General features: G+C 35.6%; 1 protein-coding gene, 1 long non-coding RNA gene and 1 other non-coding gene across 5 annotated transcripts; 1 reads left to right on the top strand and 2 right to left on the bottom strand.

Annotated features, from left to right (window-relative positions):
* Positions 1-6,537, bottom strand: LOC103955502. Of its 3 annotated transcripts, none has more exons than XR_007259403.1 (8): positions 6,216-6,537; positions 5,788-5,875; positions 5,433-5,593; positions 5,230-5,336; positions 1,731-1,773; positions 1,145-1,260; positions 791-872; positions 1-171 (listed from the first exon to the last, which is right to left on the bottom strand). It is a non-coding gene; the product is annotated as an uncharacterized LOC103955502 (long non-coding RNA). The 3 variants fall into 3 exon arrangements; XR_007259405.1 differs by having other exon boundaries at positions 791-861; positions 6,216-6,536; XR_007259404.1 differs by having other exon boundaries at positions 1-861; positions 6,216-6,535.
* Positions 6,538-6,749: 212 nt separating this feature from the next.
* On the bottom strand, positions 6,750-12,749 carry LOC103965387 (protein SRG1-like). The gene is made up of 4 exons (XM_048586913.1): positions 12,377-12,749; positions 11,248-11,495; positions 7,867-8,191; positions 6,750-7,142 (listed from the first exon to the last, which is right to left on the bottom strand). Exons 1-4 carry the CDS (start codon positions 12,647-12,649, stop codon positions 6,897-6,899), a joined length of 1,092 nt encoding a protein of 363 aa, XP_048442870.1. The 5' UTR covers positions 12,650-12,749; the 3' UTR covers positions 6,750-6,896.
* Positions 10,203-10,335, top strand: LOC125478662. The gene has a single exon (XR_007259446.1). It is a non-coding gene; the product is annotated as a small nucleolar RNA snoR138 (small nucleolar RNA).
* Positions 12,750-16,484: the final 3,735 nt, after the last annotated feature.

The raw sequence follows: 16,484 nt of genomic DNA, 5'->3' as shown, positions 1-16,484 counted from the left end.
GTACAAATAAAAACTCGCAATACTTCCCTGATGATGATGGAGGGCATAATCAAAACAAATTTTATAAATCGTTATATGTGACATTACTCTCTTGAGTAATACTACACTTGAAAATTGTTTCACGATTCGGTTTACTGCTCTTTGAAGTACAATAAGTGCAGCAACAATTCCCTAAAAAGAGTGTATATGTTAAAGAATTGATTGAAATAATTATAACAGAAGTAAGTTAAAGATTAGATAATGGAAAATTGGATGCAAAAAATATATCAGCAGCGAAGTAAATGTAAGTGGTGCGAGGCTATCCTAATAATGCATCTTAAATCGACACAAGAGGATTTGGAGGTGATGGAGTAGTATCTAAAATGGTTCATCAGTATGAGTATAGGATTACTGGGCATTTCATCTTTGCTTACATTGCAGCTCTAGGAGGCTCTATATTTGGCTATGATCAGGTCATTTTTCTTCCTGGTTTATGATTCAAACTTTGAAATAAATTAGATTTATTTTCCTTGGCACCCCTTCCTCCTGTAAGCATAGGTGGCATAGGCTGACGTTCTGAATTCAATGACTACCGTGTGATATGAAAATCTAGGAATAAAAAGTTTGGAAGCCAAGATGCAATACGTAAACTAAAATTGACAGCCACAAAAGGATGGAAACGGAAACCAGTTGCTAGCATCCAACTAAACTTGACATTTCTATATGCACCCACAAAATTTCATCATTCAAATGATATTGCTTTAAACCAAAAGTATGTAGAAAAAAGAGTGAAAACTTGATTAGCAATTACCACTTCCAGCGGTGCCACGATGCTAAGTTTTCCTCCTCGAATCTCCAACACATAAGGCTCCTTTGTAATTTCTGCCAGAACACTAAAATAAAAAATTGGTACATAGATGAAGAGTAAAAACTACCTTCCATAAATCAATAGAGAACTACATTAATGTGAAAATCCACATGTATAACCTATGTGTCCATCGTTATAGGTTTGAGCAGAAATACCATATTTTCAAAATCATTGATGATTCAATTTTAACCTAAAACCCGAGACCATCTCCGGTTCTTTGCAGATCAAAGCTCAATAAACAGCCACACATGTGAAATGAACAAAAAGAAACAGATATCTCAGGGATTAATGGCTTACCATGAACGAAGATCTCTGTGAGCTAGGCCCGCCCTGTAAATCATGCGACGCCTCCAAAATATCCACGGAGAGTACAACACCAGCAACAACACCCAATCCAATTTGAATCCGTAGTGCTATGATAAAGAACGAAGAAAATGTTAATTATTACAATCCCAAATTTTACAAATGTCGTATCTCAATCTTGTACTCGATCATATACCAAGGTATTGAGGCTAACATTTCTAATCTAAAAGCCTAGAAATCATAAAGCAAAGAACAAATCTTTTGTCTTGTAAGCAACCATGCCTATATAATCGAATTTCGCTTACCAAAGTGGTCTTACTAATATTATTTACAGAACAGAAAATTGAATAAAAAGAAAATAAGATAGACCAAAAAACTTTCTTTGATTTGAGCTCACCCAATAAAAAAATCCTTCAATTAAGAGAATAGGATAAACCATACTTTCATATAATATCTTAATTGAATTAGCCTTTGGATTGAATAAATTAGAGGAGAATCAAGCGATTGAATAAATTAGAGGAGAATCAAGTGATTGAATAAATTAGACAAATAAAATAGACAGAAGTGTAAAAATCATTACCTTTTGATCTCGCCATATCTGTGATTCATAGTATCATCATATCCTGTTAACCAGATTTGTTAGACTGATGCTTAGCTTCAATACTAATGTTTTTACAGAACTAATTTGAGAGATTAGAGGTGTGAGCTATAAAGTTTTTAGTTTTCATCTACATTTGAAGAGAGATTTTTTATGTTTTCTAAGGGAAAAAAATAAAGAAAATTATAATAGTGTTAACTACATTGCAATGTTTGAGAATTGAAAGGAAAATCAAGACGAAGGGATGAACAGAAGGATGACTACAAAGATATTAGAGAGAGAGAGAGAGAGAGAGAGAGAAATATAAGATTTTTATTAACTGAAAAAGGAAGATTACACAATTATGTTTTTATAAGAGAAAGTCTAACAACTCTAACCAAATACTAACAAACTTACTAATTGTATTGCTAACTATATTTCTAATTGTATTGCTGACTTGTACCCTTAATACTCCCCCTCAATCTGAATTGGGGAAACCTAGTTTGAGATTGGAAGAATTGAGACATGGTAGCACTGAAACTGTGGATTTTGGAAAACCACCATTGGATTGATACCCAAACATCTGTTCACATGTAGCACTTTGACTAGAGTCATCACTTTGGATTAGCCTGGTGCAAACAAGAAAGACGAGCTGATTATCCTTCATTCTACCGGAAAAACTAAACCTGCTCTCACACAGGTTTTTGAAATAACGATCTTTCTTCCATTGATCAACAGATAGATTCTCTTCTTCTCGTCCATCTGCCCACCTTCTGGAGAATGTAAGATCTTCCATCCTGTTGAATTGGCCTTAAAACTGATTGTGCCTCTAGTTCGGTCATCATTTGATAAGCATGCTCAAAAGACTTGGCATAAGATTCATCCATTGGTTTATTTCCAGATGAATCTCTTACAACTTGAAGCAGATGTACAACCATACGATAAAGAGTAAGCGAATATACTTAAACCATATCACCAAAGCTTCTAGCTTTCCCAGAGCCCTTAATCAAACAAGTGTACCCCATGACCTCTTTGTAGCTGTTGACCAAAAGCCTCTGTCTGTCAGTCCAAATTTCTTCCACTGCCTTACAAATAAAGACACCTTGTATTCCTCTGCCTCTATTAGGAGTTTTACACAAGAACAACCTTTTATAAAGTAGTTGTAGCACACCCTCATGCTGGTATAACAACTTCTTACGGGTTTACCCTTCGTGGGATTTACCGTCAACAATCTCATTCAACATTGGCTTTGGCCTTTAATATTTACAAAAACAAAAAATTAACAAACTATAATGTGGCATCGGCCTTAACTATAGCATCACGAGATCGCCCTTTGTGGATTTTACTAGAAACAACTTCTTTGAACAATGGCATCGGCCTTCACAATTTCAACAACAAAAAATCAACATCTATGTAGGATTACGCTTTGTGGGATTTACCTACTCATAAAACGGGATTACCTTTCGTGGGATTTACCGTCAACAACTTCTTCAAACTTTATCTCTTCAAGAAATATACAACCGGACTTCTAGTAGATACATGCTACAACTAAGTTGGTTAGACTCTGAAATTATAGGTTGAGATAAGCTCCTGAACAATTCATACCCAATGAAGAGATAGCAGAAATTCAAGAACTTACAGTATACAATATTGAAACTAAGTCCCATTTGGAACAAATTATGGTAGCAACATCTGCATTATCAAGGACCGTGAGAAACTTTAACAGGTGTGCTTCTTGGGTGCTGGCAAGTAATCTCTTGATCAGATCCTATAAGCATTCGAGAAAAATTGAGGGATGTGCTTCCACGTTCACCAAAAAAGCAACTTTATGATGCTGCTATTCTTCATACTTCATTTGCAAGGCTTTCACCCCAACGCATCCACGGTGCTATCTAATACTTCAGAACAAGTCCACTTCTTCCAAGAGCTTGTTAATCGTATAAGCAATGAATTACAAGACCCAATTGAGAGTAAAATCCACAAACCATCAACAAAATACTTATTCCGATAATACTGAACCCCAATATCAGAAAAACAACATGAAACTTAGAAAAGATAATCGAAAGTGAGATGATTTCATGCCTAAATTTGGACGGAAATAATTGATTGTCACATCCCAGAAGTAATCGCACTAAGAAATCATTCCAATTCTTCAAAGAATTCAGAGAAAGTGACAAGAAACATAACCTTCACAAAAAATCTTGAGTTGTCATTTCGTCGAACATGTAATGTGCAAGAATGCACTAGACAACTTCTTCCAATCCATTCCATTCCACCAATTCGTAGTTTCAATTTTCTTCTCCATTATTCCACAACTTTTTCCTCTTCATTCATTACACACAGATTTCTCATCTTCGTCCTCGATCGATTGTCTTCGTTTCGATCTTCTTCTTACGAACACAAGAAATCAAGAACTACAAATTTTTCAAGATCGCAAAATGTAGGCGGTGAAGGCGATCATTGTGGTGGCGGTGATGTTCGCATCAATGTTTTTCCACTGTGGCATCTCTGCTAGTACTGGGGCGACAGTTGTTGCAACCGTGGTGGTGGGGAGGCTGTTCAAAGCGTTGTCTTGTGGGATGAAAAGGGTGGCGCTCAGAGGGAAGAGTAGTGGGGTTTGCAACAGTGATGATGTTGACCCAATTCCCGAAGTCGCTAGCTTCGATTAGGACGTCGATTATGTTGTTGAGTTGTTGGGGTGTCATGCTTGGGGATGGCCGTGAATGCAAAGGAGGCGGTGGTGGTGAGGGAGAGGCGGTGACGGTGGCAATTGGGTTGATGGCTAAGAATAGAGTGGTGAGAAAGAAGATTAGGATAAATAAGTGGTGGTTGGGTGCCATTGGAGAAGCTGAGAGAACTATGAATACGGAAGCATAACCGATCAAATACGCGGAAACGATAAAAAGTAACGAAGAAAGAAAGTAATGAGAGAAGAGGAATCGACCACCAAGATCCATGGCATGAGCCTTGGTGGCTTTGATGTTAACTACATTGCAACGTTTGAGAATTGAAAGAAAAATAAAGAAGAAAGGATGAACAGAAGGATGACCACAAAGATATTAGAGAGAGAGAGAGAGAGAGAGAGAGAGAGAGAGATAAGATTTGTATTAACTGAAAAAGGAAGATTACACAATTATGTTTTTATAAGAGAAAGTCTAACAACTCTAACCAAATACTAACAAACTTACTAACTGTATTGCTAACTATATTTCTAACTATATTTCTAACTGTATTGCTGACTTGTACCCTTAATAAATAGAAGGCTCTGTTTGGTGTTCTAAACAATTAAATCGATGCTTTCATGAGATTTATTTTCAATCTTGATTTTGCATTTCTTCAAAGTAATTATTCACTTCTCATATTTCTGTCCCCTGATTCTCAGTTTATTTATTCAATTAAAAGCCTAGAAGAAATTGGATCAGTACAACAAAACAAAAGAGGAGTCCAATCATTTTTCTTTGCTAAATTTCCAAATTGTTGCAAAAACTTTTCAATGATATACCTTAGTTGCAACATGCCGTCAGTGATGCTTCTCACCTAACATCACCTAACATTCGAATGAAGAGAGATGTAGGTGTAGAGGTCAATGGAGGAAGCCACTGCACAAAGCTGCGAGAGGGAAGGCAAAGTTATGGTAGTTTATTTCTGTGAGAGGGAAGCAAAATGTATTTTACTTATGCAAAAACTTGCATAGTTATTTCTTACCCAACACTCATATCTTTAGTAGGAATACAAATTCACCAAATAGTTGGTCGAACACGAAACCGGATAAAAATCCAAACATTCCAAGGTCTAGTAAACAACACTGGGATAGGGAGTCCAAGTTCTTCAGCAACTGTGATGGTAAAAGGCATGAAACCGTAATCCTAAATACCAAGCAAATATAGAAGCAGTTCAATACTTAGCAAAGAGAAATCCACCACGCATGAAATAGAAATTAAACAAAAAAATACGGAAAAAAAGAAAAAGGTACCTCGTACTTCGCCTGCAACTACTTTTCAAAAACCAAAAATCTTAGTTCCTAAATACCAAGAAAACACAGAAGCGATTCGATAATTACCAAGAAAAATCAGAAACGTTACTGTCGAAGAGAGGGAGAGACACGTGAAGAAGACGATACCAGATGACTTGAGGATGTCCTTACAGTCCTAACAAATGAAAGCCCAACATAACCACCAAAATTGACGATGACAGAGGAGATAAGCACCAAAATTGAAGAATAAGAAATTTCACAGCCCCAGAAGCTAAAATTAGCAAATAATTAGTAGCTGATAAGGTAAACAATATATACATATGGTTAACAATCCAAGAGTTAAATTAGCACAAATTCATATACTATGAAGCTAAAATACCCGTTGACCACAAAAAAATTCATGCAAAGTTTTAACCTTTAAGCATGAATATTAAAAAGCAAAACCCAAACTTAAAAGCCAATAATTAAATTAACAAATTAATTTAAAAAAAAAAAAAAAAAAAACCAAATGTCACCTGCTCCGGGATGCTGAAATCAGACTCTTGAAATTGGAGCACTCGTACTTCAATTCGTCTTCGGTGCTCCAAAGCCATTTTTGGGTTTTTTTTTTTTTAGAGAAAAAGAGAGTTGAATGAGAGATGCAGGTTGTGGTTTCTGGAAGCAATTAGAGTTTATGCATCCTCTTCTCTTTCCACGATAACCGACAAGTGCATAACTTTTTTCGTAGCTGGGTTCATAAAACAAAGAACAGACCAAAAGAAAGGCTCCACCGATCATGGACACCTGGATAGCAAGGGCAAATCTTGCACATCACTGTGGATAAAACAAGCAGCAAAACGGCAAAGCAAAGAAAAAGCAGGGGCATCTCTGTCCGAACACTGGTGATCAACAGTGCATCGGGGGAAAACTGAGTTTTAGTATATATGATTTATCTCATTGGATATTGATTGTATGCATAACTTGTCACATAAGATGATACACTAATATGATACAAAAATATAATCTCCCTAGCATTACTCCATATTTGCCTTGTGATAACAACCAGAAAATGGCGTCCAAACTTCTTATTAGATGATAATTTCTGACAACTAAGGCATCATTTATTAATTTTACAACATACAGCTGTTTATTCTCTTCAGAAATTTACATAAACCTTTTTATTCTCTTCAGAGATATCTCTCTACTGCTTAACATCATTACTTAATCCTCAATTCGTCAAGATAAGACTTTCCTTGGAGCTTACGATCAAACATTGCTTTGACATATTCTTCAACACTCAGCCTTTTAAATGCTGCAGGTGTTTGCTCAGTGATCAAGCTAGAGGCCGGGCCGAATTCACCATCGACTCTGGGGTTGTAAAATGTGGCGATTGAGATCCTTTCTTTTTCAGAGTTCACAGTTGCACGATGTTCAATGCTACGATACGTCCCATTTGTTATAATCTGCCATGCATACATGCATATATTTAAACACTAAAAATAAAAGGTAATAGCTGCAATAGGTATAATTATTAAGGATCAAGCTTTTGTTTGAAATAATTGTTCAACACATCTCTCACAAAGTATAGGACGCACTCACGCAGTATAGGACGCACTCACGCAGTAAAAGGTTATTGAAGATTAAGCTATGTGTGAAAGATTTACATGCTTAACAATATAGTCAGTAAATATGGCATGGATAACACTGCACTCTTTTTTTTTTTATAACAAAATGTTTAGAGCGAGGGGAGACTACCCATTGCAGGTCCAGGGCACACCACATGCCTCTTTGAGGACTTACAGAGTGGGCCTTTAGCCTTTTTTTTTTGTTTTTACAAATCGCTCACCAAGAGAGATTGTCAGCAGCGAGACTCGAACTTAAGCCTTAGTCTAGCAAAGAGAACAATCCTTACCAACTCAACTAACTCTTGTTCGCAACACTACACTCTTTATATACACTTACCAGAGTGGTTATTGGTACTGAGTAATGTTGGAGTAAAATTCTTTTTTACCAGATATTTTTCTACATTACGGTGTAAATTAATTTTGAATATGAACTCTATGTAGTTAAAAAAGAATTGATCACCTGATGGTCAATGGTATGAAAATGACAGTTGGATAACATTTTCATCTACGTATCGAGCAAGATAATATTCAAAAGGTTAAAGTTATCAGTGAAAATCATTACCTCTAGAACGTCTCCAATATTCACAATAAAGGCATCTGGTAGTGGCTTCACAGGAACCCAAATCCCATCTTTCTTTACTTGGAGGCCATCCATTTCATTGACTTGTAGGAGGATGGTGAGAGCTCCACCATCAGAGTGAGGGGTCAGACCGATGACTTTCCCCGGCTGAGGACACGGAGGGTAATAGTTGACCCTCACCGCTTGCAATGCACCTTCGAATATGTAGGTCGCTTCATTGGTTTCCATCTGCAAAGCTTTTTCCATTTGTGATAGGATAGTCATGGCTAGGTTTTTCAGTTCCAATGAGTAAGTTTCTAAAGTCTCTCTGCATTATAAAAATATAGGTGAATTATTTGTACATATATCTTACAATGATAAATTGTGCCTAAAATATGTTACAGTATATGCAAAATAATTTACGTACAGAATAAAGCAATATTGTTTGATTCAAAATTAATTTACTTATTAATTGTACATATATCTTATACTAATAAAATGTGCCCTATATGCATGCAAAATAAACTACCTACACAATAAAAATAATTTACCTATAGTTTAAATAAAAATAAAAATTAATTATTTGACAATACATATTATTGTTGTTTGTTTTTTTTTTTTTTTTTTGTTAAAAAATAGATTTTGTTAGATTAGATTAGACACTCACGAGATTTGAACTCACACCATCATGTAGGGGTCCAATTCCTTTCCACCATTGTGATAAAAGGCCAATTGCATATTACTATTGCTCAATATATTTAATAATACATGTAAATAATTTACCCATAAAAATAGTTATTTGCTCATTATCAATTTGTAAATAGGTAAACTAATTGGTAGAATATTTTTGTACGTATTTGTAGCACTATTTATGTGCAAATAATTTATATCTAAACTACTTATTAATAAAACCCTCTTTGTCAACCAAATGAGGGTGAAAAGACTATTTAGACTTCTATCAAACAAAAAAAAAATGATGAGCAATAATGTAATTTCATAGGTCCAAATTTTACTTTTTTTTTTATTGAAACCTCACCTACATGTAATGTTAAAATATCTCTAATATTCAAAATTAAAAAAAAATAAAAATAAAAAAACCAAAAACAAATACCTCCCTTGCCCCCCCCCTAATATTCAAAATTAAAAAAAAAAACCAAAAACAAATACCTCCCTCCCCCCCCCCCCCGGCGACGTTCTCTTTCTCTCTCCCTCTCTCCTTCCCATTTTTCTAAAAAAAATATGCTTTACACACAAAATATATAGGCAAATGCTAGTGTGTAAATATATAGGGTAATAATACGTGTCATAATTATTAAGGGTAATAATACATATCATAATTATTTTCTAATTTTTTTTTTGAACGAACGATATTATCTACACTGAGGGGGAGGGGTGGATTTAGCCTTACAATGAGCTAGATTTAATATGGTTTAAACTCGTCTTTGGCGAGAATCGAACTTAAGACCTTTCACTTACAAATGAAGAGGAATACCACTAGACCGTAGTACTAAGTGAAATAATTATTTTCTAATTAGAGTGAGCAGTAACATTTATTGAAATAATTTGGATATTGTGGCACGAGGTGCGATTATTTTGTATAATAGTCAATTATTTTTCTACATTGCTGTCTTTATGAAATTTGTATTTTATTTGAATATTTAAACATAGGTGGCTTTTTGTCTATAAAATAGGAGTTGCAAGGGTGTGTGTATCCCTAAAACACCCTAAAATAAATCGTTTTTAGTCTTTCAAATATAAAATAGAAAATTGGATTAATGTCAATGATTGTTTTAGAGAGGTGTTATTCTCACTCCAATGTCTTATCTTCCCACCTACCTTTTTATGAATTTTTTAATTACAAATTTGTCCATTTGTAAAATCATTCAGAGAAAGCAAAAGGAGGTAAACCCTAACTCTGAATGATTTTGCTTTTTTTGAACGAAAGCAAAATCACTCCAATGCTTTCTCCCTTAAACCCTAACTCATCATTCCCATCTCCTTTCATTCAAAGAAAGCAAAATCATTCAGAGAAAGCAAAAAGAATGAACTTAGAAGATGACATTTCTATGGAAGAAGTAGATGATTATATTTCCGTCGAAGAGGTAAAAATAATTTTATGTGGGTCATCTTGATTTGTCGACATCGTACAATTGAAGCATCGCGTGACTTTTTATTTGAATTTGCATTAGGTTAGGGTGCAATTTGTTTCACGTTTTCCTATGAGAATTCCTGGAATTCGTTTTCATTAGGTTAGGGTAGATTTGTTTTTTAATGAGTTTTCCTTGAATAACAGTTTCCCTCTTTTCCTTTCTATAGTATTGTTGAATTTTATATAATTAATTGCCCTTCGAATAACCAGAAGGTGAAACACAAATCTCACACCATTTGCTTCATACTGGGCACACATTGTTTCAAAGCCTTTTGATGGTGATGAACTCCATTGCTTCATCCTTGGTTCATTTTCGAACATTTGGTTTCAGTTAATTATTTTAATTTTGAAACCGAAGTGAACTCCGAAAACAAATATATATTTCTGTTTCTTTATTTTTGAACTTTTCCTTGGAATTTGAAAAGGGGAAATGCATATGAAAAAGAAAACAAAAGGGGAAAAGCAACGAATGAAAATCCAGAATTCTTCATTCCCACCCCAGTTGGAATTTGGAAAGGAAACGGTTTTTGTTTTTCTCTGGCTTTTAGAAGAGAGTAATATTATTGGTTTATATTCTTTTTTTTTTAAGATAAATTTATCTCTAATTATATATAGGGCTATTTTAGGAATAATAGTGGGTGGGAAAATAACATTTTAAATTTTTAACTTTTATAGTGGGTGTAAATATAACGTGGGTAAGGAAATAAGACAACGGGGTAGGTCTAGCAACTTTCTTGTTTTATTAGATATTGGTGCCATAATTAGGGTTCCACCATGGTGATAATCATGATATACACGTAGGTACGCACTATTCTAGTTCATTGTTCTGGATACATTTTATGAATTATGTAGCGTACCTATGCGTATAGATTCAAAAGATTGGAAACAATATTTTACCTCATAAAAAGGACCAATATAAAAAACTAATTTGACACCTGAGTTTAGATAGGAAAATCATGTTAGGATGAATATAACCTAGATGCCCTAATGCACTGATATCTATCAATAATATTATTAGACACATAAAAATGATTTCATTAGTAACACGTGTTAATAGAAGTAAGTCTGTATGTTACACTCACTTATGTCAGTACTCAAATAGAGATTGTCAGAAATAAAATCAGTTTTTTTTTTTTTTTTTACTAAATAACATTACTCTTCGATATATTCGTGCATTCACATTCATATTGCACAAAATCATAGACAAACATATTTATTTGGATTCACGAGAGGACCTGAAAGGAGAAGGGAGTTTTGGGAGTAGGTGAGGCCTCCTCAGTTGGACAGGAAGGGTGGTCAAGACGAAAGTGTCAGCCCAATCGAGTTTTTGGTCTTCAGAAACTACAAAGGATTGTCCAAAACCTTCAATGTCTCCTGGCTGTTGCGAAAATTTTTTCTTCTCTTCCATGGGTAGGTTGAAGAACTCTTGAGTTTCTGTCTTCATTTTATCCAACAAGGAAGAGCTCACACCATGGTTTACCAACTGTAAAAATATACAGAGTGAATACTATGGCCAAAAAACCTACGAAATAGCAAATTCTAAAATTTAGTATGCAGGCAAGGTGAAAAAAACATAGGTTAGGCGCCTAGAAAGTAGCCAAGTTAACCAAGGAAAAGAACAACAAAAAACTAAAATATTTTTTTAAGCAGCCTATTAACGAAATTTTTTTGTAGCAACCTCATTTATAGCTTAATGCCTAGGCTTCCACATCATGGTATCTGTTTGCACCATACTTCACCCGAATAGGGGGCTAGTCTCACATGTAAAGTCCAACTGCCACATGTACTTCACGTTATCTAATTTGTGTTATCCATATGTTAGGCTTGAAAACTCACTACACGTGAGTAAGGGTGTTTACAGTATGAATCCCAAATCGGAGAGAAGAGACTTTGCATGTTCTTATTGTAGCTGAGTTACACTCCATATTGCCACTTGATTTTGTTATGAAACCTCAATATTTTGCAGATCAGCCCATTCGATTGATACCTAAAATGGTTTTATCCGTAAAAAGGGTCCTTAAATAACCAAAAGGTCGAAGCCATGAATTTCCAGAAGGGTAGCCTGGCTATTTTTAAGTTTGACTCACTTGTTGCTAACATGAATTTCAACCAACGACAAATCAAGGGAAAGTTTGATATAGAAGTGGACTACTAACTAAGCCTAACTTGAGGTGAAATGTGTGTGTGTGTGTGTGTGTGTGTAATTACATGATTACATAGTTATGTACTCCTCTTCATATCGCCAACGAAGACTAGATGATACTAGACTAAATCATCATCGACAAATTCCTCGAACTCGTGGGCAAAAAACAATCAGCACTATTATGAAAGATTTAAGTGGATAAGGCTAGGTAATGTAATTACCTGAAAGAAACCCCACTCTTGGCAAGCAAAATGGAGCCTGGCTAGTTCAGATTCAGAAATGGTTGATTCTTGGGAAAGCAATTTCTGCATGTCAATGGATGGTATTTGATGAGTATGATGATCAGAACTGATGATCTCTTGATGAAGAGGCTGTACGTATCTGGGTGGGATTGTAAGTATTGGCTTCTGTACTAATTCTTGAACACTAGGAACAGGAAGAGAACCACCGTACACGCTCTTCCCTGCAGATGCCTTTTCTTCCATACTTAGCATTTGCGTACGCTGTAAGTAATGGGTGTTTTAGATAGGCTCTGGTAATGGTATATATACTGTGTGCAATACAATGTGTGTGGGTGTGTGTGGGTGGGTGTGGATGTGTTGGTGCTACGACGACGACTGATGATCAAAAGGTTGGTTTGTCAGACTCTCCCTTGTGCCTCACTTTCTATATGAGCTCAGCAGCGATATGGACCTGTCACCACCCAACCTTTGAATCTTGATCTGATTAGAATAGTCTCTCCCTCTCTCTCTCTCTCTCTCTCTCTTCAGAAAGGGGATGTGGTTCCTTAATGGTAAGTATTATTCTTATCTATTTGTATAAACAAGATATCAATTAAGTTCAAATTACATAAATGATGAGTTAAAGCATCTACAGCGGACTCCCTAAATGATTTCCTACCTAAAGTTTAGAGAGGATTTGAAAATATTCATTTCCAATCACACTTCCTATCCACTTCTTGAGATAGAGATTCTACCATGAGCTACTAATTCTAAGGAGTGAGAAAGAAGAACCTAGCATTAAGCTCTAATATTTAATAATATTTTAAATAAAAACGCTCTGCCTAGAGTCATTTAGTACTACAATCTAGTGGTATTCCTATTTAGTTGTAAGTGAGAGGTCTTAGGTTCAATTCTCACCAAATGCGAGTTTGAACCACATTATTACTAACTTATTGTGAGGCTAAACCTACTATTTCCCCCTTAGTATAGATAATATTGTTTATTCAAAAAAAAAAAAAAAAAAGACTTCCTAACTTAGAGAATATAATTGGAGAAGAAATTTTTTAGGGATCTCTTAAAATAATTTGCTAGTCTTTTTAGCTGCAATCTAACTAAAAAATATTTCGTTATATTTGACTTCATAAGACAAAACATATCACTAGAGATGGCACGTATCAATGTCTAGAAAATGTTAAAAAGGATGAACTATGCGTAGTGGCTTTATTCTTAATTTACAATACCAGCCCTTTAAGAGCAACTCCAGCGTGGGAGCCCTCCCCCCAAGCTATTCACCATTCAATCCATCTGGTGAATAGTAACTACCCTTAATGAACAGTAATCGCCTTTTGCATCTCCACCGTTACATTTCAATAGCCCTGGCAATAGGCAATAAAATATTAGTATTTTATTTATTTATAAAATAATACAAAATAATTTTAATTGTAATTTCGGATAAGATTTTTAATCATTCTCGTTGCGCCACGTGTCATTATTCGAAGTATTATTAAATAATACAAAATAATTTTATTTGTAATTTCTGATAAGATTTTTAATTGTTCTCGTTGCGTCACTTGTCATAAAATCTGAAAAAACAATTATTGGGGATGGATTTCCTATAAGATTTTTAATCGTACTCATTGCATCACGTGTCATTATCCGAAAATACAATTATTGGTGATGGATTTCTGATAAGATTATTAACCAATCACGTCACGCCACGTGTCATAATCTGTTTACAATCTTTGATGATAGATTTCCATCATATTTTTAATGAATGACGACATGCCACGTGTCATTATCCGAAAATACAATTATTGGTGATGGATTTCTGATAAGATTATTAACCAATCACGTCGCGCCACGTGTCATAATATGTTTACAATCTTTCAGGATAGATTTCCATCAGATTTTTAACGAATGACGGTATGCCACGTGGCATTATCTACAACCTAATCCTTTCTAAATCCTCCATATAATTCAGCATCCATCCGCACAAATCTCACACCAATTTTCTCAAGATCTCTATCATTATTCATAGTTTCTGCTTCTTTCTTCAAAAAAATCTGTATCATTATTCATAGTTTCTGCTTCTTTCTTACAATGTCTTATTCTTCCTCAAGGATGATGTGGGAACTCAATCAAGAAGAGGAAGAATTGTTTAACCAATCAGAAGGAATGTTTAATCTCAAGGTGGCAAAAAATGAGAGGGAAGAGGATGAGGAGCGTAGAAGGAGAGATGACGAAGTAAGAATGGACAGAGCCTCACATTCTCGTCGAGTCATCCAAGCTGTGGCTCAAATCTGCAGGCCCAGCCGTTCCGGAAACCTTAATAGAAGCAGGCAACGATGAGGTACGGAACTCTTTGACGATTATTTTGTCCATAATAGTGCATTCTCTGATACGTACTTTAGACGTCGTTTTAGAATGGAACGACATTTGTCCAACAAAATCATGATTGTTGTTTGCAACCATGATTCTTACTTTATGCAAAAGAAGGATGCTTTTGGTGCTATGGGTCTCCTTCCTCAGCAAAAAATTACTGCTGCCTTGCGGATGCTTGCATATGGAGCATCTGCAGACCAAGTGGATGAGATAACAAGGATGGGGAAATCAACCATTCTTGAGTTGCGAAGCAATCGAATCTATCTACACCGCAGAGTACATCCGGAAACCTACAAACATGGACTTGCAAAGGCTTCTGAAGAAGGTCGAGATGCGTGGTTTTCCTAGGATGATTGGAAGCATTGATTGTATGCACTAGACATGGAAAAACTGTCCAAGTGCATGACAATGCGCTTATGGGGACAGAAAATGAGCAAAAAGTATCATTTTGGAGGCGGTGGCATCTTTTGATGCATGGATTTGGCACGGCTTTTTCGGGGTTCCGGGAGCTCAAAATGACCTCAACGTCTTTGCCCAATCCCCAGTGTTCAACGATGTCCTACAAGGAAAGGCACCAAAAGTCACGTATAAGGTCAACAGATGTATGTACGACAGGCCATACTACCTAGCTGACGGCATTTACCCAAGGTGGTCAACATTTGTCAAAACAATGTCACGTTCGCAAAGTGCAAGGGAAAAACACTTTGCAAGCTGTCAAGAGGGGTGCAGGAAGGATGTAGAGCGTTGTTTCGGTATCCTCCAAGCTCGCTGGGCGATCGTTAGGGGTGCTACCAGATTGTTTGATGTAGAGTTGCTTCGATCCATCATGATGACGTGCATCATTCTTCACAACATGATTGTGGAAAATGAGTAAGATTATGAAGCCGTTGATGAATATGAGCCGGACACGATGAACAATTCAAGAACACATATATATTGTGCTCATGACGCCACCGATGAGCCCGTTCAACATGAGCCATTACAAAGGGATGGACGTTACAATGAAAGGCTTATTCAACGATATACTGCATTTCAAATGGCAGACATGCACAATGTCCGACAAATTGACTTAATAAAGCACCAGTGGGCATTGAAACAAGCTGAAGATAATTAAGTTCATTTAGTGTGTTTTTTTTTAATTTGGTATGTTTATGTAATTTTATTTAGTGTGTTTTATTATTTGGTATGTTTATGTAATTTTTTTAGTTCAGCTTTAATGAGTTTTTTATTATTCGGTATGCTTATGTAATTTTATTTGGTGTGTTTTTGTCATTTGAATAAATATTCTCCTAGTATAAATAACTTACCAAATTCATTTGAATAAATATTCAATAAATTGGAAACAACATAAAGTACTATATTCAATAAATAATAAATTACAACCCAAAGTGATTGGAAAATTATGGGCTCCGATTACAAAAACTACTCTATTCATCATCACTTAACCAATTTGTGGTGCTAGGATGATCTTCTCTTGTGGTGCTAGGACCATCTTGGCTTGCTCTCGCTTCTCTTGCACGCCTCCTTCTCACCACGTCCGCTTTCTCCGACTTCCAAAAAAATTTAGAATTTGGAGACTTCCCTTCTAAAGGCGTGTTCATAATCTCACGATCTCGTTGAGCCGGTCTTTCTTCTTTAACATGTTCCCTTTCTTGCCTAAGTAGCTCTCTTTCTCTCTCATTAGCATGAAACTCTCTCTCAATAGTGCAGCTTTTGCGTCCTCTCT

The sequence above is a fragment of a genome, unplaced genomic scaffold (assembly GCF_019419815.1).
Source record: "Pyrus x bretschneideri cultivar Hongxiangsu unplaced genomic scaffold, Pyrus_bretschneideri_v1 Contig25, whole genome shotgun sequence".
NCBI lineage: Eukaryota > Viridiplantae > Streptophyta > Magnoliopsida > Rosales > Rosaceae > Pyrus > Pyrus x bretschneideri.
Note: the sequence above shows the minus strand (reverse complement) of the source record. Positions and strands in the feature narration are given on the sequence as shown.

Excerpts from the sequence above, each read along its gene's own strand:
- LOC103965387 (XM_048586913.1), bottom strand. The coding sequence starts at position 12,649 with ATGCTAAGTATGGAAGAAAAGGCATCTGCAGGGAAGAGCGTGTACGGT. Across the intron at positions 8,192-11,247 it reads AAACTCCCTTCTCCTTTCAG|AGAGACTTTAGAAACTTACT; the intron begins GTCCTCTCGTGA and ends TTTATAATGCAG. Across the intron at positions 7,143-7,866 it reads ATATTGGAGACGTTCTAGAG|ATTATAACAAATGGGACGTA; the intron begins GTAATGATTTTC and ends TATGCATGGCAG.